Consider the following 25,537-nt stretch of genomic DNA (forward strand, 5'->3'; position numbering starts at 1 on the left):
GGGCTCTTATGGTTGGAGAAGACACATAAGTGTGTTACCTGCCAGAGGCACTGAGGGCTAAACTTCAGGAAAGGAAGGGGCACTTTCTCTTCCATCTAAAAATGCCAAGCCTGGGGCCCCTGGGTGGCTGAGTCAGTTGAGTGTCTGACTCTTGATCTGGGCTCAGGTCATGATCCCAGGGTTGTGGGATGGAGCCCCGCGTCAGGTTCCATGCTGAGCATGGAGACTGTTTTAAGAGTCCTTCTCTTTCCCTCTGCCCCTCCTCTGCTCTCTGTGTAAAAAAAATTTTAAATTAGATAAAAGTGCCAAGCCTGCCAATGGAGCAGTTTACCCAGAGGGGTATCTTTTTCTATTTTGGCTCAGAGGGGCACTTTTTCTTAATTTGAACAAAGGCCCTGCACAGAGCAGCAGAGGCCCTGCATGGTTACCTCATGTCGCCCATGACCATGCTCCTCTGGCTATGGCTTACTGAGCCCCGGTGGGTCATTCAGACTCTCCTGGGAGTTTCAATGGTGGTGGGGAATGGACACCCAAAGGCAGTGGTTCTCAAATGCAGGTTTATAGACTGGGTGCATCCAGATCACCTGGGGAGCTTCTGAAATACCAAGTTTCTGGGTTCTATCCACAAGATTCAGAAGTCCAATGTGGGCTTAGGAATTTAAAATTCTAAAAAGCTCTCCACCTGATTCTGATGCATTGCTAAGTTCTGGAAACCGCAGCATTTGCCAGTTTGTGTTACATGCTTGGATAATAACAGGAAGCTGGCCCAAGGTGGCCATTTTGGTGGAGTGGAAGAGTGAGAGAGAACAATGAAGGGCAGGTAGAGGGCCACGCTATCTTGAAAAGGCTGAGGGAATGGCAGAAAGTCTGATTTCTGACCTTATAAGGAGCTACACTAGACTTCCTGAACATTCTCCTGTTTTGCTAAATGTGTAAGGGTGAATTTGTTTGGTTTTTAGAAACATTTTTAATGTTTATTTATTTTTGAGAGAGAGCGAGCGTGAGTGGGGGAGGGGCAGAGAGGGAGACACCGAATCCGAAGCAGGCTCCAGGCTCTGAGCTGTCGGCGCAGAGCACGATGTGGGGCTCGACCTCATGAACTGTGAGATCGTGACCTGAGCTGAAGTGGATGCTCAACCGACTGAGCCCCCCAGGGGTAGGGTGAGTTTCCGGGAGTTGCAACCCAAGGTACCTGATGTCAGCTGTGTCGGCTATGTCCACAGTGGCAGGGTACCCGCAGAGAAGGCAGCTGAAGGACACCAACATGGTTTCTGCCCTCGGGGAGTTCACCATCCAGAACTCACCCAGGCCTACCCAAACCTGGCTGGCCTACAACCTCAGCTGGGCCCTCACCCCTGTCCAGAGGCCTTTCTTTCCCCCAGCCAGCTCCTTTGCTCATTTTCCACTGAATGCTATTTCACTGTCGTCACATCTGTAAGCCAGGTGCAAATGCATTCCACTCTCTACCGCCACAGCCACACCCCTACCTGCATCCCCACCCGACCTTTCCTTTCCTCCTTTCCTTTCCTGCTTCTCTCGTTACAAAGGCAGAGGCATCCCTCCTCCTTTCTACAAAGAATCCCACCAGTGCCCTGGAATTCATGTCCATCTTCTTCCCATCAGCCTTGAAAAAATGCTCAGGCCTTTCCCGTATCTTAAAAAGAAAACGAAGTCTCTTGGCCCTACCTCCTGGAGCTATCAGTTACCTTCAGTTTTCTGACCTCCCTGGTCTACTTCAGTCTTTCTGGCTCCCGCACCTGACACTTCATGGAAACAAGTCTTACCAAGGTCAACAGCTGCCTCCTCGTTGCTAACTCCGTCAGGAACATCCCAATCCTTACCTCCACTGGCCTCTCAGTGATACTTCACTCTGTGGACCTCTGTCCTCCTGCCTGTCACATTCTCTTTTCTTAGAGTCCAGAATACTGGGCCCTATTGGTTCCTCCTCTCTGGAACCTTCTTTTTTTTTTTTTTTTTTTTTTTTAATGTTTTATTTATTTCTAGGAGAGAGAGAGAGAGAGACAGCGTGAGCAGGGGAGGGTCAGAGAGAGAGGGAGGCACAGACTCTGAAACAGGCTCCAGGCTCTGAGCTGGCAGGCAGCACAGAGCCCGACGCGGGGCTCGAACCCACGAACCGCGAGATCATGACCTAAGCGAAAGTCGGACGCTTAACCGACTAAGCCACCCAGGCGCCCCTCCTCTCTGGAACCTTCTGAGTCTCCTTTGTGGACTCTTCTTTCTGTGTCTAATCTCCTAAATAGTGAGGTGCTGTGGGGCTCTCTTCTGGCAACTTCTTCTTTATTCACACGCTACCCCTGATCCATTTCATCCATTTCTACCACTTCAGTTACAATTTCTCTGCTGGTCAGTCTCATTGGAGTTCACATTTTGGTCCCGTGCTTTGGTACAGATAGCTGTTTATCATACGGGTTGTCAGGCTTGGCAAACACATCCCACACTGAACTCATCACTTCCCTTCAAACCACAACTCCTTCTCATGCTCTCTATCTCAGTGAACTTGGTGTCACTGTCCAGAGTGTCAGCCTTATCTCTCCACTATAGGTAGTCAGTTGGGAGGTCTATCTAACCTAATTGTCTCGAAACCATTCCATCCCCACAATCTCTAGTGGCACCAAGCTGGTGTAGGGCATTGGTAGTTCATGCTTAGATTATGACACCGACTCTTAACGTGCCAGACAAGGTCCCGTATGATTTGGTCCTTGCTCACCTTTCCCACCTAAATCTGCTGCATCTCATTTGAACTTGCTTTCCTGTCTCCTCAGTATCATGGTCTCTTCTGTCCCAGGCTTTGCGCTGATGTTCTCACCACTGGAACATTTGTCACTCAGGCCCTTGCTACCTTCTGGGTAAACTCTTCCTTCCCTTAGTAGGTCTCCATCAGAAATCACTATCTTGAGGAAACCTTCCCCAACTATTCCATCTGGGTTAGAGGTGTCTTTCCTGAGCCGGGTGCTCTGGATTCCTTCTTTTTAAAAATGTTTTAATGTTTATTTATTTTTGAGAGAAAGAGAGACAGAGCATAAGTAGGGGAGGAGCATAGAGAGGGAGACACAGAATGTGAAGCAGGTTCCAGGCTCCGAGCTGTCAGCACAGAGCCCGACGCGGGGCTAAACTCACAAACTGTGAGATCATGACCTGAGCCGATGTCAGACACTCAACCGACTGAGCCACCCAGGCAGCCTGGTAAACTAGTAATCTATCAGATTACTTCTACCAGAGCATCTAAAACAGTGTGCTGTGGCTGTCAGCTTCTCTGTCTGCCTTCTGCTCTGCTACTGATTGGTGTAGTCCTGGGAGTTTGCCCAGGGCTGGCCATGGTAGGTTCTAAAATACCGTTGAAGGAAGGAAGGAAGGAAGGGAGGGAGGAAAGAAGGAAGGAAGGAAGGAAGGAAGGAAGGAAGGAAGGAAGGAAGGAAGAAAGGAAACATTTAGCACAGTAAGTGATTATGCACTTGGTGAGCAGTACGAACAGAAGGTGCAGAGAAGAGATCTGAGGACACTGGAAAAAAGTTCATTCTTTTTTAGAGGTTTTGGGTGGGGGCCTGAAGGACAGGGAGCATTCCTATCTGCTAGGAAAGCATGTGTGATGAATACCCATGTCAGTAAAGACATGGGGCTCACAATGAGTCTGGCCAGTCAGGGAGGTGGAGAGGGGTCAGCCTGGCTAAAATGGAGGGTTTCTGACAAGAGAAGCTTAACTGCTGGCCAAGGGGTTGTGGCAATTCCTGTGGCAATTGGGAATCTCAGGTCACCAAGCAAATGTTTTAGGAAGATTAATGTGGTGGAGATCTGCCTTTAGGAAGAGGCAGAAGGCAAATTAATCACCCAGATAATTGCTACACTTGTCGTGGTAGGTTCAGAATGGGCCTTGGAAATCATCTAAGCCCAGTGGTTCTCCACCCTGGTTGCTCTTTAGAATCACTTTCACTTGGGGAACTTTTGAAAAATGCTGATGCTTAGAGTCCTTTCTTCAGACCATTTAAATCAGAATTTATGGAGGAGAGGCTCAGGCATCCATATTTTTAAAAAGCTCCCCAGGCAATCTGATTGCATGGCTAGGGCTCCTCATTTTAGAGAAGTAAAAATTAGGGCTCAGAGCGTTTAAGATGCAAACTTAGATCACAGAACCCATCCCTGCCAGAGGAAGACCCACAAGTGAGCTCTGACTCCTAATCCGACTTCTGTTTTTCCCATTGCAGTCCCCCTTAAAGTCTAGTTCAGGGTAAGGGTGCGGACAAGGAGAGAAATGGGAAAGAGTACGGTATAGCCAGCTAGCAGGTACAGTCTGCCTTTCTAAGCAATTTGATCACACTCTGAACCTCTGTCTCCTACACTGTGAAGAGAAGTGTAGGAAACAGTGTAGGAAACAGTAACTACTACAGTAACTACTTGTAGCCCCAAGGTAAGGATTAGCAATAATATGGATAGCATGTACCCGTTGTTAACAATACAATCGTTATTTTTGTTACTATTGGAAAGAATAGATGTGAGACCTTCAAAGGCCAATCGGTGGGATTTAGTCACTTATTAAAAGTATAAAAGGAGAGGAAAAAACACCACCTAGATTTTGAAGACTGGGTGTCTGAAAATCCAGTGGTTCCACAGTAAGGTTGTCAGGCTGAGCTGGAGGGAAAAGGAAGCGGGGGGGGGGAGGGGGGGAGGGCTGGGTGGTCACTATGGCAACACCTGCAAGCGTGGTGGGTGCTGCCCTCGAGGAATTTACGGTCTACTAAATCTACTAGTGATCTGCGGAGATTTGGCTTAAATTAACATGTTTATTTGCATTTGATAGGCTAAACTCTTGTAAATTGCCTCCTTTAATTACTGACTTTTGACTATTAATCTGTTTACAAGAAAGTATAAATCCTGTAAATTATTCTCTGCATCAGGGATTTCAGTTGACAGGGCTCTTCGGAGAAATGGCTGATTCCAGGTTTGAGGCACGGTAATCGGAAGACGTGTCCACAGCCTCTTGGGCCATGGAATTCTCAAAGTAGATGCGGCCGTGTCAAAAGTACAGAAGCCTTCTTTAGCAGGCCTCCACTGACCACATTTAGGGCGTTTTTAGGCATCAAAAAGAATAATGAAAGCAATAGAATGCAACATTAACCACAAAAAGAATACATGATCTTTTAGAGATAGGCACTAAACTATCACAGATGAATTTGTGTCTGGATTAGCCTCACAATTATGTTGGGCAGGGGGGTGGGTGAATTTAGCTGGGGACAGATGGACAATAAAGGCCATGAGTTGGTAAGCATTGAAGCAAATTGTGCACAGGGGCTCACTGCACTATTTAGTTTACTTTTGTTCATGTTTACAGTTCCCCATACAACGTCACTCATCAGGGAAATACAAATCAAAACCACACTGAGATACCACCTCACACCGGTCAGAGTGGCTAAAATGAGCAAATCAGAGAACTCTAGATGCTGGCGAGGATGTGGAGAAACGGGCACCCTCCTACACTGTTGGTGGGAATGTAAACTGGTGCAGCCCCTCTGGAAAACAGTGTGGAGGTTCCTCAAAAAACTAACAATAGAACTCCCCTCTGACCCAGCAATAGCACTGCTAGGAATTTACCCAAGGGATACAGGAATGCTGATGCATAGGGGCACATGGACCCCAATGTTCATAGCAGCACTTTCAACAATAGCCAAATCATGGAAAGAGCCTAAGTGTTCATCAACTAACAAATGGGTCAAGAAGATGTGGTTTATCTATACAATGGAATACTACATGGCAATGAGAAAGAATGAAATCTGGCCATGTGTAGCAACACGGATGGAACTCGAGGGTGTTATGCTGAGCGAAATAAGTCAGGCAGAGAAAGACAGATACCATGTGTTTTTGCTCATATGTGGAACAGGAGAAACTTAACAGAGGACCATGGGAAGGAGAAGGGGAAAAAATAGTGAAGGAGAGGGAGGGAGGAAAATCACAAGAGACTCTTAAATACTGAGAACAAACAGGGTTGATGGGGTGGGGGAGAGGGGAAGGGAGGTGATGCGCATAGAGGAGGGCACTTGTGGGAATGAGCACTGGGTGTTATATGGAAACCAATCTGACAATAAACTATATTAAAAAACTAAAATAATAAATAAAAATAAAGTTCCCCATTATAAAAAGTTTAAAAATGAAGGGAAAACAAACAAACAAACAAACAACAACAACAAAAACACCCAAAGTGAGTTCATAGTGTTATTCAGAAAGAGAGAGAGAGAGACAGACAGAGAGAGAGAGCTCTTCTTTCTGGGAAAATCCCAGCCAATAACTATAGATAGGATAACTCAATTAGAAATCACCATTTTGCAACCACCAGTGTGATATCCAGGTGAGCTGATGGAGTCTCAAATCACTGGATGAGAGACTGGGAAAGAGGACGGTCACATGGTCCCAAAGCACCATCCTAGAGATCATTTCTGCTTTACGAAGGGAAAAAAGGTCCCTCTGAGTGCCTGGAGGAGAAAAAACCTGGCAGAAGCCACTTTCGCCAAGTGCTCACACCAATAATAGGACAACTCAACATTTCGTGTCTTTGCCAAAACGGTTTAGCCTGACTCCGATCATGAGGACACGATCAGAGAACTCCCCGCTGAGGCCACTGTACAAGACAAACGGTGTGGTTGCTGTGGACTAGACATGTGACAATAGATGACGGCAGTGCTCTCTGACTGGAGTCTGGAGTGAAACATTGTTGTAAAGGAAATTATTGGGTCAACGGGGAGAAATCTGGTACAACTGCAGTGTATTAATGTTAACTTTTTTCATTGTGATATTGTGGCTGCGTTGAAGAAGGCCCTTGTTCTTACTAAAATAGCTGGTGAAGTATTCAGGGGTAAGGGTGTTGACGTCTGAAACTTACTTTCAAGATGGTTCAGAGACAAAAGTGTGTGTCTGTGTGTGTGTGTGTGTGTGTGTGGAGGGAGAGAGAAACACACACAGATAAAGTAAATGTTGCAAAGCATAAACAATAGGTGAACCTAGGTGAATGGGTTCACTGTACCCTTACAATGTTTCTGTGGCTTTGGGAAATTTTCACAACACAAAAGGTGGGGTGGGGACTTATGTTCACTCTACAAGAAACTGGTTACATTGGTTGCCTGCAGGGAACTGGGTGGCTGGGGGTCCGAAGGAGGGAAATTTTCACTACAGAATATACCTTTCAGCACTTTTTTGGATTTTGACCAAATACATGTATTTTCTATACCACAACCAAATAAAATTTATATTTATTCTGCTCTAGAACGAACCCTTATAAGATCAAACCTTGCTAAATTAAATTTCCCCAAACAAACAAATATGGAAAGTCCCTGCTAATGGTATTGTTGTTGTTGTTAATATTTTTTTATTTAAGTAATCTCTACACCCAAAATGGGGCTCGAACTCATAACCCTGAGATCGAGAGTCACATGCTTAACAATTTGAAAACAATCGGAAAGAGTCGCATGCTCTTCTGATGGAGTCAACCAGGCGCCCCGGTGTTTTTGTTTATTCCAACATTCTAAATTATTTATTTATTTGTTTATTTNACCCAGGCGCCCCAATTCCAACATTCAATAAAATAATTTATACAGAAACTTTACACAGAAATTATAAAGTAAAAAAGAGTCACTCTAAGTGTTTCTGGATGTTCTGTGAGTTTATTTATTTTTTAAATAATTTTTTTAAATGTTTTATTTCTGAAAGAGAGAGACAGACAGTGTGAGCACGGGAGGGTCAGAGAGAGAGGGAGACACAGAATCTGAAACAGGCTCCAGGCGCTGACCTGGTTGTCAGCACAGAGCCCGACGCAGGGCTTGAACCCACAAACTGTGACATCATGACCTGAGCCTAAGTCAGACGCTTAACCGACTGAGCTGCCCAGGCGCCCCGTTCCGGGGGTTTAAATGTTAGATGACACCTCGGCGTTACTTTTCTAACTGTGCGTCCTCTGAGGCTGTGTCCTCCTTACTCCAAAATGCATGATGCAACTGACCTAGTTCCCAATACTTTTTGGCAGCAAGAGTCACAAAAAGTGACCCTGGAGCCGCCCGTGGAGGCTTCTTGTTACCTCTGGGAAACTGAAACGTTTGGGAGTCAGAGAGATTCTCCCCGTCCCCCTTTTCAAGGCATTATTTGTCACACAGGTGAAAAAAGAGAGAGATTATGTTGTAGCTGATTACATATAACTAATAACAGCAAATATAAAGCAGATCAACACATACTGATATAAAAACAATCCTCAAATTATGTAATTTGGTAAAAACACCCATGGCGTGTTGCAGGGTTAAGCAGGTGTCCGCGGTATCTGTGCCTGTATGTGTAGAGGCTATCCCTGGGACAGTAGAGAGAGGGAACCTAGGAACAGTGGCTGGCTTTCAGAGAGAGACTTGGGGACTGGCAGAAAGACTTATTTTTCACTCTCAGTTCTCTTGGAACTGTCTTAAGTTTTTATCAGTTGCATGTTTTACTTATTTTTAAAAATGCATACATATGCTTTGATAAATGCTGTCTATCATGTCTCCTGTGTGGGGCAAGTTTTTAAAACCAGAAGTAAAGTGAGAATAATCTATAATTCTACTATCCAGAGAACTGCTGTTAATGTCAAATTGCATTTCTTTCTGATGAAATTTCTGGGTGTTTTATAACACTGAGTTTTCTGTTTTCTAATTCAACATATCTCTCCCCATCATTTTTCGACAAGTGAAAACAAATAGTTTATCCAGTCTTATACATTTACTAAAAAAATTTTTTTTGCCTAATGTGGGGCTTGAACTCATGAACATGAGATCAAGAGTCATAAGCTCTACTGACTGAGCTAGCCAGGTGTCCCTCTTTATTATACATTTAAATGCACATTTTAAATATTTCAAATTAAAAAAAGTTTTTTTAATGTTTTATTTATTTCTGAGAGAGAGAGAGAGAGAGAGAGAGAGAGAGACAGCGTGAGCACAGGAGGGTCAGAGAGAGGGAGACACAGAATCTGAAACAGGCTCCAGGCTCTGAGCTAGCTGTCAGCACAGAGCCCGACACGGGGCTCAAACCCACGAACCATGAGATCATGACCTGAGCCAAAGTTGGACACTCAACCAACCGACTGAGCCACCCAGGCGCCCCTAGACATTTGGGTTTTCAGAAAACTTTTTAGCAACCAAAGTATAGAAGAGTACCTACAGCACGCTATACTTGAATAAGAAAGGAAGGTGGGGCACCGGGGTGGCTCAGTTGATTGAGCGTTTTGACTTTGGCTCAGGTCATGATCTCCCAGTTGCTGAGTCCCCCCATTTAGGGCTCACTGCTGTTGGTACAGAGCCTGTTTGAATCCTTTGTTTCCCTCTCTCTGTCCCTTCCTTACTTGCACTTTCTCTCTCTAAAATAAATTAAAACACTAAAAAAAGAAAAGAAAGGAAGGGAAATAAGAAAACACACATATCTGCTCATTTGTGTGAAAATAAATGTAGGGTAAATAACTAGAAACGAACGAGATCGGTGAATGTACAGGTGGCTGAGAACTGGCAGGAAAGGATGGAGGGGTGGGAGAAGGGTGGAGTGAGGAGCTCCAGGTACACTTTCTGAAGAGCCCTGACTTCTGGGACCATTCTAATGGGTTACACATTCAAAAGAAATTAAACAGATATAATCAATAAGTGTGGTGGGGAAAGACTCCTACAATGAATAAGTAGATTCATATTTCAAATGAACTACACCAAGGGAGGAGGGAAAAGTACTAACCCAAGTAACTTTAGAACACAGTATTTTGACTATATACCTTTAGGCTAAAGACAGAACTGTAGACTGATGCTGAAGTCTCATCAGTAGGTTTGCATTTCATGGTGGTATGGAATAGGAATTCTGAGACTATTTTCTGTGTATTCGAGGATTGAGCAAATAAGTAAATACACTGTGGAGTGGCCTTTCTTACTGCTAGAAAAGAGGAAACATGGAAGATGTTTGGAAATGGAAAAGAAAGAGAACTGAGTAATGAACCCAGTGGTCCTGGACTAGAATAGGAAGTATCAATAGGAACCCATTGCTTTTTTTGCTTTGTTTTGTTTTGTTTTTTGTTTTTTATTTATTTCTAGGAGAGAGAGAGACAGCGTGAGTAGGGGAGGGCCAGAGAGAGAGGGAGTCACAGACTGAAACAGGCTCCAGGCTCCGAGCTGGCAGTCAGCACAGAGCCTGACGCGGGGCTCGAACCCACGAACCGTGAGATCATGACCTAAGCGAAAGTCGGACGCTCAACCGACTAAGCCACCCAGGCGCCCCAGGAACCCATTGCTTTTAATACGGACTGATACATAAATAGCTACAGACGTTGGATCTCTGTAAATATATATATAATATATATATATACATACATATACAATATATTTATATATTGTATATGTAAGTCCCAGGTCAGTAGCATTGAACACGCAGTGCTCAGGCCATGGTTTCTAACTACTGTTCTCTACTAGAAGGAATGAGGCTCCTTAAATAAATGGTTGGTTCCAGGGCCGAGTCACAAAAAGATCAACACGGAACATCTTGTTTTGCCAGAAATTGAAGAAAGTGCTCAAGGCACAATGAAAATGTGTCAGAGGGACCAGCAGCCGATTTGGAGGAGTGCCCAATGGCCATCAAAGTAACTTGAGCATCAAGATAAGTGACTACAACAATTTATAACCCACTGAATAAAATAAGAACCTCTGAGTCCATACTGATAGAAACAAACCTATATATAAAGGAGGAAAAGGAAATGCTTTCTTAGAGAAGAATGCCAACAATTAATGTAGAAGAAATGATGGAATTAGAAAATCTCTATTTGGTGGCCATCACAGCAATAGCGGATTCCATAATAATGGATTCGGTCAGGAATTATCAATGGAAATTTAACGTGTGTGCAAGTTCGATGAGCGAATAGATACCTACATAGTGTCAAAGTATCTCCTAGAAGGAACTTATTAAGAAGGATTAACACCATCTTAAGCACGTGTTCAAAGTTTACACCACCGGGAATGGGACAAGTGCACATGATGACAATGTATAACTTCCGTGGCAATCCTACCAAAAATGTATGACCTGAAACTCATCATGAGGAAACGGCAGAGAAATGGGAATTGAGGGACATTCTACAAAGTAATTGGTTTGTACTCTTCAAAAATATCAGGGTCATGAAGGACAACGAAAGATGGAGAAACTGTTCCAGATTTAAAGACATGATGACAAAATTAGACTGTGATCCTGGACCATAAAAACAAAACAATATAATTTTCCCCCTTTTGCTGTAATGGGCATTCTTGGGAAGATCAACTAAATCTGGATAAGGTCTATAGATTAGGTGAAAACATTGTACTAAAGCTAATTTCTTGGTTTTGATAACTGTACTACCTACGGTTATGTAGGAAAATGTTTGATTTTAGAAAATACACACTGAAGCCCAAAGTATTTAGGGGTAAGGAGGCACCATGCCTATAACTTACTCTCAAAATTTTGTGTGTGTGTGTGTGGGGGGGGCATTGGGAGAGAAAGAGAAGGATAAAACAAAGGTAGTAAAAAGTTAACATTTGGAGAATCTTGGTGAAAGGTATATGACAATTATTTGTACTATTCTTGCAACTTTCACTGACATTATTTCAACACACACACACACACACACACACACACACACACACACTCTGATACCGAAAGTAATACACTGAATATCCTTGATAATAAATAATCTTTGTTTCCTTAGGATTCTTAGTGGAATGACTAAGTCAAAGGTATCCAGTTTTAAAACTCAAAGCTTAGAGTCAAATCCGTAAGTCTGACTCTAGAGCCCTACTCCGAACCACAATGCTATGATGGATGAAAATTTTTTAGTTAAGGGGGCGTCTGGGTGGCTCAGTCAGTTGAGTGTCTGATTCTTGATTTTGGCTCAAGTCATGATCCCAGGGTTGTGGGATCGAGCCCTGTATCAGGGCTTGTTGAGTATCAGCCTTGTTGAGTATGGAGGCTGCTTAGGATTCTCTCCCTCCCTCTGTGCCTCCCCTCCCCGTTTGCACACACACTCTCTCTCAAATTAAAAAAAAAAAAGTTTTTAGTTAGGAAGAGAAAAGGCAATCAATCACAAATTGAAAATTGTTAATGAGGGGCGCCTGGGTGGCTCAGTCAGTGAAGCTTGACTCAAGTCATAAGCTCACACACAGTTGGTGAGTTCAAGACCCACACTGGGCTCCTTGCTGATGGCGTGAAGCCTGCCTGGGATTCTGTCTCTCCTTCTCACTGTATCTCTCCTGCTCTCTCTCTCAAAATACATAAATAAACTTACAAAAAAAAAGAAAATTGTCAATGAATACATTGGGAGTTTAGGACAGAAATTGTGCCGTGAAATACACAGTCCATTTTCCCGTTCCGTTACCGTCCCGACATTCGTGCGATAGAGCAGACGTACCTGACAGAAGAACTGCTGCGGGGTTCCTGCTCCAGGGGTGTTACTGAAGGTGCTGGTCGATTTGGAAGAAGAGACTGGAAGACGATGAGGCGCACTGACTGGTACTGGAGTCCTGTTTGGCTGGGCCAGCTGCTCCCCCGTAAAGTTTGATCCTGATGCACCTGACTGAACCGCAGACCCGAGACTTGGATGGGCTGTGCTGGAGGAGCTGACGACAGGGAACCGGCTAGGTCCTGACATGCTGGTCACCGAGGGCATGGTGGTGAAGCCAGGTCTCCCTTGGGACACGCTGCTCTGCCCAGGTGACAGGTGTAGTACAGTCGGTGACGCCTGCTGCAAGGGCATCTGGCCACCAACTATCTGAGGAGAGGCATGATTGACAATCACCGGGCTTCCCGAGGCGGCAAACGTCTGCCCAGACACTAGCTGGACGGCAGCGTTCTGGTTGCTCAGCATCTGTCCAGAATAGGGCTGGTTGGTCCTGAGCATGTTGGAAGAGTTTCTGTTCAACATGACGTGCTCTGAGGCCACCTGGCCAGGGATGAGCTGAGGAGGCTGAGTCTGAAGCAGTTGCCCATTTATGGTCTGGACGTGGTGAACCGAGTTGGAACTGGCAGAAAGGCTTGTGGGTATGAGGAACTGACTTTGGGGTGTGTGAGGCTGGCCCAGGGGAGAGTGAATGACGATACTGCCCCCGGCGCTGCTCACGGCCTGCGAGGTGGCCGGTTTCCTTGTGTTCTGTTGGTTTACGATGTTCACAGACATGTGCGGACCGACGACGGAGCCCTGGGGGGAGCTGGCAGACGCAAAGGAGACCCCTTGTTGCACGTGGTGCTGTTGCACCCCCAGATTGTTCACGTTGTATGTGTGCTGCTGACCCATCTGGATGGGCTTTGGCTGGATATTAATCGGGACTTTATTTGCATTGGGTGCGAGACCCCTCTGTATGATGATGTTATGCACGGGCAGGGACGTCTGGAAGTTTGTGCTGTTGAATGGAACGGTGACAGGCTGTGCTACGGGACTGGAACTGGAGTTCCCAAACAGGGAGTTGCCGTTGGGGGTCTGTCTGTGAACCAGGAGCCCGCCGCTCACGTTTGACGGGGCTTGCTGCCCGCTGCCCTTCAATATGATCTGAGATCCGTCTAGGTTATTAATAGTCATCATGGAGGGCTGATTACCAAATGACCCGATCAGCTGTATCTGACCAGAACCACTGATCTGACTGCTATTCGACAGATGCTGGCTGGGCACGGTGATCCCCACGTGCTGCATAAAGCCATGCTGCACACCCACTGTATTGCTTGCAAATGAGGCTCCAACAGGCACGTGAGTCACCCCTATAGGCTGCAGCGTCTGACCTGAGTAATTCGAAACGTTAGAAGCCTGAGTAAAGGATGCTGATGAGGAAGGATGAAGCTGGGCTTGTGCAAACTGTTGGCTTGAACCTATACTGGCGTCCAAGTATGCCTCTTCTGCCAAGGTCTGCTCGGTGATGTTGGCCTCCTGCAGGGATTTCTGAAGAATGTCGAAAGGTTGGTCCTCACTGAGATCGGGAAGAGGAGAAGACTCAAGTTCATCTTCAAGAAACTGAAGGCTACTTGAAAGTGGCAGTCCATCACTGGGCCCTTCTCCAAGCTGGTTGCTTACAGCTTTGAGGGATGACTTAGGATCAGCATTCTAAAAAAAAAAAAATATAAGCAGTGTGTTACCTGGCATGTCTAACCTTTGAAAGAAGTTGTTAAAACAACATGATACCAGCCTTGCTTTTGGATAGAATAAAGCCTAACAGGACAGCTCTTCTAAGTGCTCAGCTTATTCTGATACTGTATTTCCTCAGGGATGATGTTTAACATTATTTCTGTGACACATTCAGTGCTCTGGTAAATTAGTTCATAGAAAATAGATAACGTAACAGGACCATACTGATGACTGCCTGGAGTTTAGCTCCATTTTTTCAGATACTGACACAGACTTTATTTTTCAGGACTGCTCCCGGTCCAGGGCTTGCGTGAGACTCGGCCCAGAGTGTGTAAGTGTCCAGGAAATAGCCGTGTCTAGTCCTTCGCACGACAGGAATCTAAGCAAGTGTTGGGAGTTCTGGGTGTTGTTCTGTTAGGGGTCCAGAAGGGATCCCAGATCCAGCCCTGTTTTTCAGGGCTTCTCAGAACGTGTCTAGGTTTAATCCCTACCATCCCAGGCGAGACTAGTCCAGACAAAAACAAGCTTCCCTCACAAGTGAGTGGTCATTTGATTTCTTAGAAGGAATCAGCATTATTATGCCGTTTTCAAAACGATTTCAGTGTTCTGTTCCACAGTAAAAGTCTGTCAACATTTTAGTCATCAAGCACCCACTTGTGTGTTAGTTTCTGTCCTCAAGGAATCCTTAGGAATGGGCTTTCCAGCCAGAGACCACACAGGCATAGGAAGAGAACTGAACATGATAAAAGAGATACACTCCACTGCCTAGCAGTTTTTCTGGGGACGTGTTGAAATTATAAAAGAAAAGATACGGAATCAACAGCTGGGGAAAACACAAATGTCCTTCACGCTATGGAACTATAACTTAAAAGTAGTTACAACAGTAAATTTCATTAAGTATTGTAAGGTCACTGAACATTTAAAAAAAGGTGAAGAAAAAAATGAAAAATGGGTCAATGAAGAATAAGAGTTCCAGCTTGCAAAAGCGTGAGGTTCAGCCCGAGCCTCGTAAGGTGTTGGGGGCTATATGATGCGAAGAACCAGGCAGAAAAGCAAAGACTAGTTCACTTGACCCTCATTCAGTCAACAGTTGAAGTGGAACAAGCATCGTGGGACTTGAGGAGTCATCCGAAAGGAAATGGGGAAAGCAAATGAAAGCAAGGAGAGGTTTTTGTTTTTGTTTTTTGTTTTTTGCGTAACAATATCGAGACAACAATGCCTATCTCCTGAATGGTCAGACACAGTTTAATATTTTTACAATGTACAAGTTAACAGACCATAGATTTAAACAGCCATATTTTTCAGGCCTTGGAAAATATTTCTACTGAAAAAAAAATTTCTACTCTACCTGACATGATGTAATAGAAATTCCCAATAAATGCATACTGAATGAGGCAGTCTGGAAAGTCAGAAGTAATACTCACATGGAAGGGGGAGAGTTGGTAAATAAAAATCATCCATGTCGAGGGACAGGCTAACTATCTACCTTATGCGCTTAATGGGACCACATGAAATTATTACTCATTCCGCATGAATTTCAAAAATGCTACTGATTTACAAGCCTTCCAGACCAGTGTTGTGACTTCAAAGCCACCCGTAGCACGCAGAGGTGTCTTGCACCCTAGGATCTGATATAATTTACACACACTCAAATACTTAAAAAAACTGTGCACTCCCAAGGGCTCTCTGGATACTATTCCGTGTTCTAGATGAAGGATTTGACGGCCTTATGATAAGTTAAACTTTACTGAGCACTGCACCAAGTCATTTCCAGGGACTAGTCAATTAATGTTAACCAACCTAGGAAGTAGTTCTATTATTCTCCTGGTTTCATAAATAGGATACTGAACACTACAGAGATTTAGTGGTATATCCAAGGTTACAGGGCTAGTAAGTGGTAGAGTGAGGATTCACACTGGGGCAGTCTGACTCTGGGCTACCATCCATGATGGAAGAAGGCACCTGATTAAAGTAAGAGAGGCTTGAATGTAGTCATCTGGACATAGTCTGCAGGCAGGACTTCCCTATTCCCCAGGCCAGATTTCTTGTCTGGATGCTCCTAGGGCTTGAGAATATGGAATCCAGAATGGGTGGCCTGCGGGAGAATCCTAGCTCTCCAACTCCTCGCTGTATAATTTTGAGCAAGTACTAACCTCTCTATGCTTTAGTTTCCTCATCCCATAAAATACAGATCATAATAGAGCCTACTTCATGGAGTTATTGTGTGGATTAATGAGGTTAATCATGCAAACCCTTGGTGCCAAGGACATACTAAATGCTCAGTAAGTTTCACTCAGTAATTTTTTTTAATTTTTTTTTTTTTTTTTTAATTTCTAGGGGAGAGAGAGAGAGCGTGAGCAGGGGAGGGTCAGAGAGAGAGGGAGTCACAGACTGAAAGAGGCTCCAGGCTCTGAGCTGGCAGTCAGCACAGAGCCCGACGCGGAGCTCAAACCCACGAACCGCGAGATCATGACCTAAGCGAAAGTCAGACGCTTAACCGACTAAGCCACCGAGGCGCCCCTCACTCAGTAATTTTTTTCTTGTTTTAAGATGAAAAGACTGAGTAAGTAATGGCAAGGAAGAATAATTTATTTAAAGCTATGTAACAAGGTCTAAAATATTCTAGTATGACTTTCTTAGGTTATAACTTAGGAACATGGCAAAGTAAATCTTGTATAGTTTATCTTAATTGACTACGTTAAAAGGAGACAATGTCAACACTGTTTGGTAGATTTCCTTCCATGTCAATTATAAGAGACAAGGTAATAACACCCATCAGGATCCAAAGGCAATGAAAGCCTCTGCTCACAAGGCATCCATGAGAGATAAACACTTGATCACTGAATGCAGTTTCCAATACTCACACTGGAGTTGGCGAAAATTGAATTTGAATTGGCTGCAGAATATCCTGCGTTAGTCAAGTCATCATTGCTCTGCAAAGGTACAAATTCAATAAAGCGATTACATCAACTGTAAAGAAGGAACAAAATTTAGATCTGTGATGTTCTAAGTATTACTTACAGATTTGTTACTAGGTCCATGTAGAAAATAGTTCAATGCTTGTGGGTCTCTGGAAAACAACAGCAAAGAAAGGAAAACAGCAAATAAATACATAACTTATATTTAGGATTCATTTTTACTAGGGTAAAAAGAAAATGACTAGGGATATTAGCCTGAGTAAATTTTTAAACAATTTTATTAGGTTGGGTTTTGTGGGTGTGTGTGTGTGTGTGTGTGTGTGTGTGTGTGTGTGTTTGTGTGTTTTTCTGTTTTTGTTTTTAGTTTACTTATTTATTTGGAGAGAGAGAGAGAGAGACAGAGAGAGAGAGAGAGGTAGAGAGAGAGAGAATCCCAAGCAGGCTCCATGCTATCAGCACAGAGCCTGATGTGGGGCTCAGTCTCATGAACCATGAGATCACAGCCTGAGCCGAAATCAAAGAGTTGGATACTTAACTGACTGAACCACCCAGGCACTCCTACTGGGTTTTTTGCTTTATTATTGATTTCCTGATGTTGTTCTGTTTCCTATTATCACTTATTTCTTTTCTTTTCTTTTTTTTCTATTATCACTTATTTCTGCCTCCTGGTATTTGTTAAAAACTAAATTTAATAAAGGATGACCTAATTATGAACTCTATCAGATCCAAATATATTTGTCCCTTTATTTGTTAATCTAACTACGTTGATTTCTATTTATTTATTTTTTTAAAGATGTTTATTTTTTTAAAAAATTTTTAATGTTTTATTATTTTTTTGAGAGAGAGACAGACAGCATGAGCAGGGGAGGGTCAGAGAGAGAGGGGGACAAAGAATCCGAAGCAGGCTCCAGGCTCTGAGCTAGCTGTCAGCACAGAGCCCGACACGGGGCTTGAACCCATGAACCATGAGATCATGACCTAAGCTGAAGTCAGACGCTTAACTGACTGAGCCACCCAGGTGCCCCTAAGAGGTTTATTTTTGAGAGAGAGAGAGAGAGATAGAGGGAGCATGCACATGAGAGCCAGGGAGGGGCGGAGGGAGACAGAGATCTGAAGTGGGATCTGAGCAGACAGGAGTGAGCCCAATGCAGGGCTCGAACTCACAAACTGTGAGATCATAACCTGAGCGAAAGTCAGATGCTTAACCAACTGAGCCACTAAGGCGCCCCTTGATTTTATTTAAAAAACCTACCCTTTTTTATTTTTAAATTTTAGGTAGTCTCTACTCCCAACGTGGGGCTTGGAACTCACAACCCTGAGATTAAGAGTCACATGCTCCACTCACTGAGCCAGCCAGGTGCTCCCAAATCCCACTCAGTTGTTTTTTTTTAAATATACTTTATTATCAAGTTGGTTTCCATATTAACACCCAGTGTTCATCCCCAAGCGCCCTTCCCACCCAGTTGTAATATGCTCACTTATCAGGTTGTTTTAGTACGGCAAACCTCACACATGTGATTTACCCTGGTTGTGGAATGGGAATCTTACCCAATAAGATCAAGGAGACACGAGTCATCATCATCATCCATGACAACTATAAAAAAGAGAGTAAGAGAACGCTGGTTAGCAGAGTAAAGCCAGTAGCATCGATGTGACAAAAATACACTCTATACTTCCCTAGATAAATAACGGTGTAATTCATGGAAACTTTTTCTTTAACTATGTGCTTTTAATGGGATTTCAAAATTTCTGTGGTTGTTCACGAGACTAAATATTCACTTTAAGTTGTTTCTATCGAACGCAAATCCTTCACTTACAAGTGCAAAAGGAATCTAGATAAATCAAAGGGAGTTAGCAGCAACCCTTCCCACACAGATTCCCCAAAGGGACCGTAGGCCAGAACAGGAACTTCCCCAGAATGGATCGTGAAAACGGGGCGGCATAGTATTTGTTTTAGAAGAGAAATCTCATGCATCCAGAGGTGTTCGAGTTTTAGGACTTGAGTATTTCCAAACATGGTGAGCAATCTGGATTTCTTGCCATGGCTTTACAGACACAGAAAAGGCGGTTCTCCCCACTTTTTGAGACAGAGGAGACACGGGAGCCCCAGGCCGGACGGCTACAGGCTTTGCCCGGCAGGTCCGGGCTTCCTTCCTCCCTGGCGGCAGCAGCACCGCCAAGGCTTCGGTTCCAAACAGTCTACATCCCATCCCTAGAATCTTTAAAGTAGGAAATCTCAACTCTCAGTTCGCCCCGGCTCCGAGCCCCAGGCAAGCTCCCTGACTCCCCAGCCACCCCCCGCATCAGGCTCAGCCAGTGCGCGGACTGTGATCGGGCTGAAATGGTAACAACTGGACAAATTCCAAGAGCAGTGCTCCCCCTTTCTCGTCCCTCCCCCGAGATCCGGTAAACTTACACTAGTGATCCGACACCTGGCAACACTGCTTCGCACCCATTTCGAGCCATGCGTGGAATAATTTACATCACGGAATGCCGGGGCCAAGAGTTCTGGAGCGGTTGGAAAGGGCAGTTGTGAACGGCAGTTGGACGGAGGAATGAAATCCTGAAGAGATGCCCAGAAGAGGGACACGCCCGAAGAAGGCAGAAGGGATCATTTCTGCTTGAATGTTTTTTTCTTGGTTAAAACTGCCATCTCCTCTCCAGCTCCCCCAGGCCTCCCACCCAATCAGTCCCAAGGCCAGACAAGTATAAAACTGGCTCCTGCCACACGGAAGGAAACTTGCTCTCCCCAGGAAGGGTCTGGAAGGGGTAAGTATCCCCCGATGGGAGACCCTCCCGTTGGGGGGATTTGTTCAGGTGCCGAACGGCCTGGGGGGCGAGGAGGAGCCTTCTGAGTGGAACTCTGGTGGAGAGGCGAGATGGTGGGTGACACGGGGGGAAGAAGAGGGGCAAGGCTGATCCAAGGGTAACCGCCAGGCTGAGGTGTGCAGAGGGCGGCAGGCGAGGTGAGATCTGCTTTGAGGCCTCAGATGTGGAGTTACTCAGGAACATGCTAGCAAGACCAGACTTCTGAGGAGTGAGAATGTCACAGCCAGGAAAAGCAGGAAAACTCTCGTTAAATAGACCCCGAGAAACCTGTGGAAGGGGCCGCCCTCAAATCCCGATACTTTATGTGGTAGAATTGCATCAGCCATAGCTCGTTACTGGGCCATGAGCGCGTCTCCCAGACATAACAATCACATGAAATAAATTAGGCAATTACGACATATCCTTAAGCCCATAAAGTGGATATGATTTATTACTATTTACAGTGTCCGCAGTTTCTGGAACAAACTCGTGAAAATGTAAGGGAAAAATAGCCCGTACCGCAACAACCTGTCCCAAGTACCCCTGCTTCCCTCACGACTTCACACCTGAACGGGCTCCCCTGGTGGAGGAGACACCCGGCGGTTGACAAACTGAGAAAGGAAGTCAGCGCCAGTCACTCTACCGAGGTGTCACCGCCGCCGGGACTTTCAAGCACCGCGAACATCTGCTACCCCTGAATTCAAAGTGACAAGCTACTCCTTGAGTGGCGTAAAGAAGAGAACACTTACACAACATCGGATGAAATTAAAAGCCATTGTGCATCCTCCCCCATCAAACCGAATGGGCTGCTCAAATACTTGACAGAATGCTCCCTGGAGGCATCTGTCCTAGTCAGTGGCATCTGTCCAACCACACAGGCCTCTGCCACTAGCCCCCAGGGGGTAGAACTCCACGAGCCTTTATAGTCAGGGGTGCCCTGAGAATTCGGCTTTTTTAAGGGCCATCCTCTTTTCTGACTTTAAAGAGTTTCAAATTAAAAGCGATGACTCTGATCCCTATGTCCCCAGCTCTGCATATTTCCAAAGCACAGTCGTCCCCTGTCTAGCCCAGGGGGGTTCCTTTCCCCAGGAGGACACATGGTCCCCCAAAGGCAATTTACCAAAGGAGAGGTGTAGAAATGGACAATTCTAAGGTGGGAAGAAAACCTGAGGATCAAAAACTAGTGTCTCAAAAGTGAAGAGTTTAGTTTTCTTTGGAAAGGTAGGCTCTCCCTTTCCTTCTGGACTTTTGCTGAGGCTCTTTTCTCCTGGAATCACTAGATGGGCCTCTGGCCACAGGTGATATTTAGAACATTCTGTGAAAGAGGAGTCCCCCTAGATCAATGGTTTAAAAACTACTTCTTGGCTCAACACACTTGAGGGAGACACATTCCTCTCAGTAACAGCAGCTTATGACAGTAGGATTTGTCACAGAGGGAAGGGGACTGTGCTTCTTACAGGATCCTGATAGGCATCCCAACAGGTCAGAAATCACTGCCCCAGACATTAGATTACCACGCTTTTAATTTTCTTATTTATTCATTTTGAGAGAGAGGGAGAGAGAGAGAATGTGTGCAAATGGAGGAGGGGCAGAGAGAGGGAGAGAGAGAGAAGTCCAAGCAGGCTCTGCACTTACAGGACAGAACCCAACGTGGGACTTGAACTCACAAACCATGAGATCATCACCTGAGCCGAAATCAAGAGTCAGACACTTAACTGACTGAGCCACCCAGGTGCCACCGATTGCCACTCTTAAAAAATTAAAGCTAGTATTAAAATTGTCCTTATCTGAGTCAATACTTTGAATAATAGCTTTTAATCAAGAGGACACAGTATAAAAGTGACATTTTAAATCAATGGGGGAAAGATGTTAGCTGTACGGAGAAAAGATGGTGGATCTATATCTTACATTTATACAAAAATAAATTCTAGATGGATCAAACAGTTAAATGGGGGCAGGGAGCAGAGGTGAACCTTAAGGTACTAGGGTAATACATGGAAGAAATAGTTTTGTTTTTTTTTTTAATAATCTTAGAGTAGGGAAAGTCTGTTGCAAGATACAGAAGTATAAAAGAAAAGATTGACAAATCTGATGTCCTAAAATTTTAAAATTCTGCATGATAAAAGTAAAAAGGTAATAAAGTCAAAGACTAAAATAATCCAAAAAACATTAAGTGGAAAAAATACTTCCAGTTCATATCACAAAGGACTTTTCTCCCTAATACACAAAGAGCGCCTATAAACAAGAAAAAGAAAAACAGGGACACTTGGGTGGCTCAGCCAGTTGAGCATCCAACTCTTGATTTTGGCTCAGGTCATGATCTCACGGTTGAGAGATTGAGCCCATGTCTGGCTCCTCACTGAGCATGGAGCCTGCTTAAGATTCTCTCTCCCCCTCTTCCTCTGCCCCTTTCCCACTCACACATACTTGCTCTCTCCCCCTACAAAACAAAATAAAAAAAAAAAAAAAGAAAGAAAAACAGCTACCCTGCAGAAAATCAAACGTATGAACAATCAGTTCATTAAAAAAGGAAAGTAGCCCCTAAACATATAAAAACAATCAACCTCATTTTGAACAAGAGAAATATAAATTAAAATTTCAATGAGATACTATTACTTATCATAAAATAAAGAGAAAAGTTTGGTAAAAGACTGTGTAGATGAGGAAGTGGGGAAACAGGAACTTTTATACTTTGCTGGTGAGAGTAAAATAAACTCCATGATCTCTAGGGAGAATAATTTAGCAATATCTTTAAAAATTTTAGGTGTACAAATTATTCTACTTAGCAAATATTTTCAGGTATTTGTCCTATAGGTATCTTGCACATGTGCATAAGAATATCCAGTGTAGCATTACTGGATTCAGCAAAAGACTGTAAAAATCTAGATGTCACAGCTATTGGGCGTCTTTTTGGGATGATGGAAGTGTTCTGGAATTAAATCACTGAACTGTACACTTTAAAAGGTGGATTTTATGGTATATAAACTATATCTTTATTTAAAATATATTTTAAAAACCCCTAGATGTCCTTAATGAGAGACACGTTAAAGCAATTATGGTTTATCCTCACAGTGGAATACTATACAGCCATTAAAAATAACAAGGTGGGGGCGCCTGTGTGGCTCAGTCAGTTAAGCATCCGACTCTTGATTCTGGCTCAGGTTGTGATCTCACGGTTTGTGGATTTGAGCGCCACATCAGGCTCTGCACTGTGTCAGTGTGGGGCGTGCTTAGGATTCTCTCTGTCCCTCTCTCTCTGCCCCTCCTCCACACCCATCCCAATAAATAAATAAACTTAAAAAATTAAGAAAAATAACAAGGCAGCTTTATGCAGACTTGGAAAGATACATGAACAAATGAAAAAGGTACAGAACGGTGTGTACATTGCAGTATGTTCAATCTTTCTTCTACCTTCTAAACTTATGCAAAATAACGATAGATTTTTAATGTCCTTCTCTACCAATTCTATCATTTGTATCATTTCTGGGTCTGTTTCTACTGATTGATTTCCCCCCCTCATTACGAGTGGTATTCTGCTTCTTTGCATGTCTGATACATTTTTTAACTGTTTATTTTTGAGAGAGAGAAAGTGTGCACATGTGAGCAGGGGAGGGGCAGAGAGAAAGGGAGGCAGAGGATCTGAAGTGGACTCTGCACTGACAGCAGAGAGCCCGATGCAGGGCTCGAACTCACGAACCATGAGATCATGACCTGAGCTAAAGTCAGATGCTTAACCAAATGAGCCCCCACAGGGTGCCTGCCTGATACATTTTTACTGGATGCCAGGTATTGTTAATTTTATGTTATTGAGTGCTGGATATTTTTGTATCCCTGTAGATATTTTTGAACTTTGTCTAGGACACAACTAAGTTCTTATTAAGTCATTTGATCCTCTTGAGGTTTGCTTTTAAGCTCTGTCAATCCTTAGGGCTAATTTTGCTCTATCCTGAGGCAGTATTCCTCATTTTATGAGGTGCCTCATTGATGTCTCATGGATTACAAGGATTTTCGTGCTCTCACAGGTGGGAACACAAACCGTTTTCTGCCCTGTGTGAGCTCTAAGCGTTTCCTCTAATCCTTCTGGGTGGTTCGCTCCCAGGACTTGGGTACTTGTCCCCCACTCCCCATGGACCAACCAGTCATCAGCTGAGGACTCTGGGGTTTTCTCCCTGGGTAGCGTTCTCCTCTCCGGTACTGTGCCCTGTGTTTTAGCCACTTTCACCTCCCAACCACATCAGCTCAACCCTGGGAGATGATGAGACTCCATCTGGGGTCCCCTTCCCTATGCTGTGGCCTGGCAACTCTCCAGACAGCAGGCTGGAGTAATTATAAATAGGGCTCACCTCATATGTTTTCCATTTCTCAGGAGTTGCCCTCCATGCTGCCTGATTTCCCGTGTCTCGAAACCACTGTTTAATATATTATATCCTATTTTTAACTTTTTTTTTTATGCAGGAAAGTAAGCACAGTCTCTGTTTCTCCATCTCAGCCCTACAACAGCCATTTTTAAGGTTTTGAAAAAAATCACTTTAGGAGAGAATGACAGTTTATATGAGTTCATTAGCACAAATTGTAAGTCAGAATATACTGAAAGGGGGAAAAGAGGAAACTAAAGCGTACAGTTTTATCCCATGCCTCCTTTTGTTTTCTACCCTGCAGAATAGCTTAGGGAGGGAGGAAAGCTGCTGCTTTAATCCCTATCTTTAATAAAGTTGGTCAGTGAGTGAAAACACTATTCATTATTCATTTAGTAAACATTAAGCACTTACTATGTGCCAGGTACTGTATTAAGGCTGGGAATATCAAATAAGCATGGCATAAAATGTAATAATAAACGTTAGCACACTTAATATTTTTGTAGGACTGCAAAAGCAATGCTGAAAAGTGAATTACCATGTTTTAGCAATGATTTTTCAATGAGAGTCATGATCAAAAAGTTATGCCATAAAATAGCCACTTACCCAGGGCAAGTAGCTGTTTATGTCAATTAAGATTTAAAGTGGGGTTTAAAAAAATTTTTTTTTTTTATTTATTTCTGAGAGAGGAGAGAGAGAGACAGGATGAACAGGGGAGGGTCAGAGAGAGAGGGAGACAAAGAATCTGAAACAGGCTCCAGGCTCTGAGCTAGCTGTCAGCACAGAGCCCGACGTGGGGCTCGAACCCAGGAAACACGAGATCATGACTTGAGCCGAAGCTGGACGCTTAACTGACTGAGCCACCCAGGTGCCCCGATATAAAGTGTTTTCTCTTTTTTTAATGTTTGTTTATTTTTGAGACACACACACACACAGTGGAAGCAGGGAAGGGACAGAGGGAGGGAGACACAGAATCTGAAGCAAGCTCCAGGCTCTGAGCTGTGAGCCAAGAGCCTGACGCGGAGCTTGAAACCCACGAGCTGTGAGATCATGACCTGAGCTGAAGCTGGACGCTTAACCAAGAGGCAACAAGGTGCCCCCCCCCTTTTTTTTAAAGCTTATTTATTTATTTTGAAGGGGAGAGAGAGAGAGTGCTAGCAGGCAGAGAGGGAGAAAGAGAATCCCAAGCAGGCTCCGCACTGTCAGCATGGAGCCCGACATGGGACTCGATCCCACAGACTGGGAGATCATGACCTGAGCCAAAATCAAGAGTTGTATGCATAACTGACTGAGCCACCCAGGCGCCCCTAATATATTCTCACTGTACTCCTTTTACT

General features: G+C 44.2%; 1 protein-coding gene and 1 long non-coding RNA gene across 2 annotated transcripts in view; one reads left to right on the plus strand and one right to left on the minus strand.

Annotated features, from left to right (window-relative positions):
• Nucleotides 1-25,537, minus strand: part of BICRAL (BICRA like chromatin remodeling complex associated protein) — a 75,306-nt gene that overhangs the window by 17,308 nt on the left and 32,461 nt on the right. The window contains exons 2-5 of the mRNA XM_077764822.1: nt 18,586-18,631; nt 17,141-17,189; nt 16,984-17,052; nt 12,419-14,098 (exon numbers count right to left, since the gene is read on the minus strand). Coding sequence (XP_077620948.1) covers nt 12,419-14,098; nt 16,984-17,052; nt 17,141-17,189; nt 18,586-18,626 — 1,839 coding nt within the window. The 5' untranslated portion in view covers nt 18,627-18,631. The remainder of the gene's footprint in view (nt 1-12,418; nt 14,099-16,983; nt 17,053-17,140; nt 17,190-18,585; nt 18,632-25,537) is intronic.
• On the plus strand, nt 19,556-20,858 carry LOC144232084 (uncharacterized). Its single transcript, XR_013335310.1, has 2 exons — nt 19,556-19,806; nt 20,310-20,858. It is a non-coding gene; the product is annotated as an uncharacterized LOC144232084 (long non-coding RNA).

This window comes from Crocuta crocuta, unplaced genomic scaffold, assembly GCF_008692635.1.
Source record: "Crocuta crocuta isolate KB4526 unplaced genomic scaffold, BGI_CrCroc_1.0 scaffold44, whole genome shotgun sequence".
In the NCBI taxonomy this organism is placed as follows: domain Eukaryota; kingdom Metazoa; phylum Chordata; class Mammalia; order Carnivora; family Hyaenidae; genus Crocuta; species Crocuta crocuta.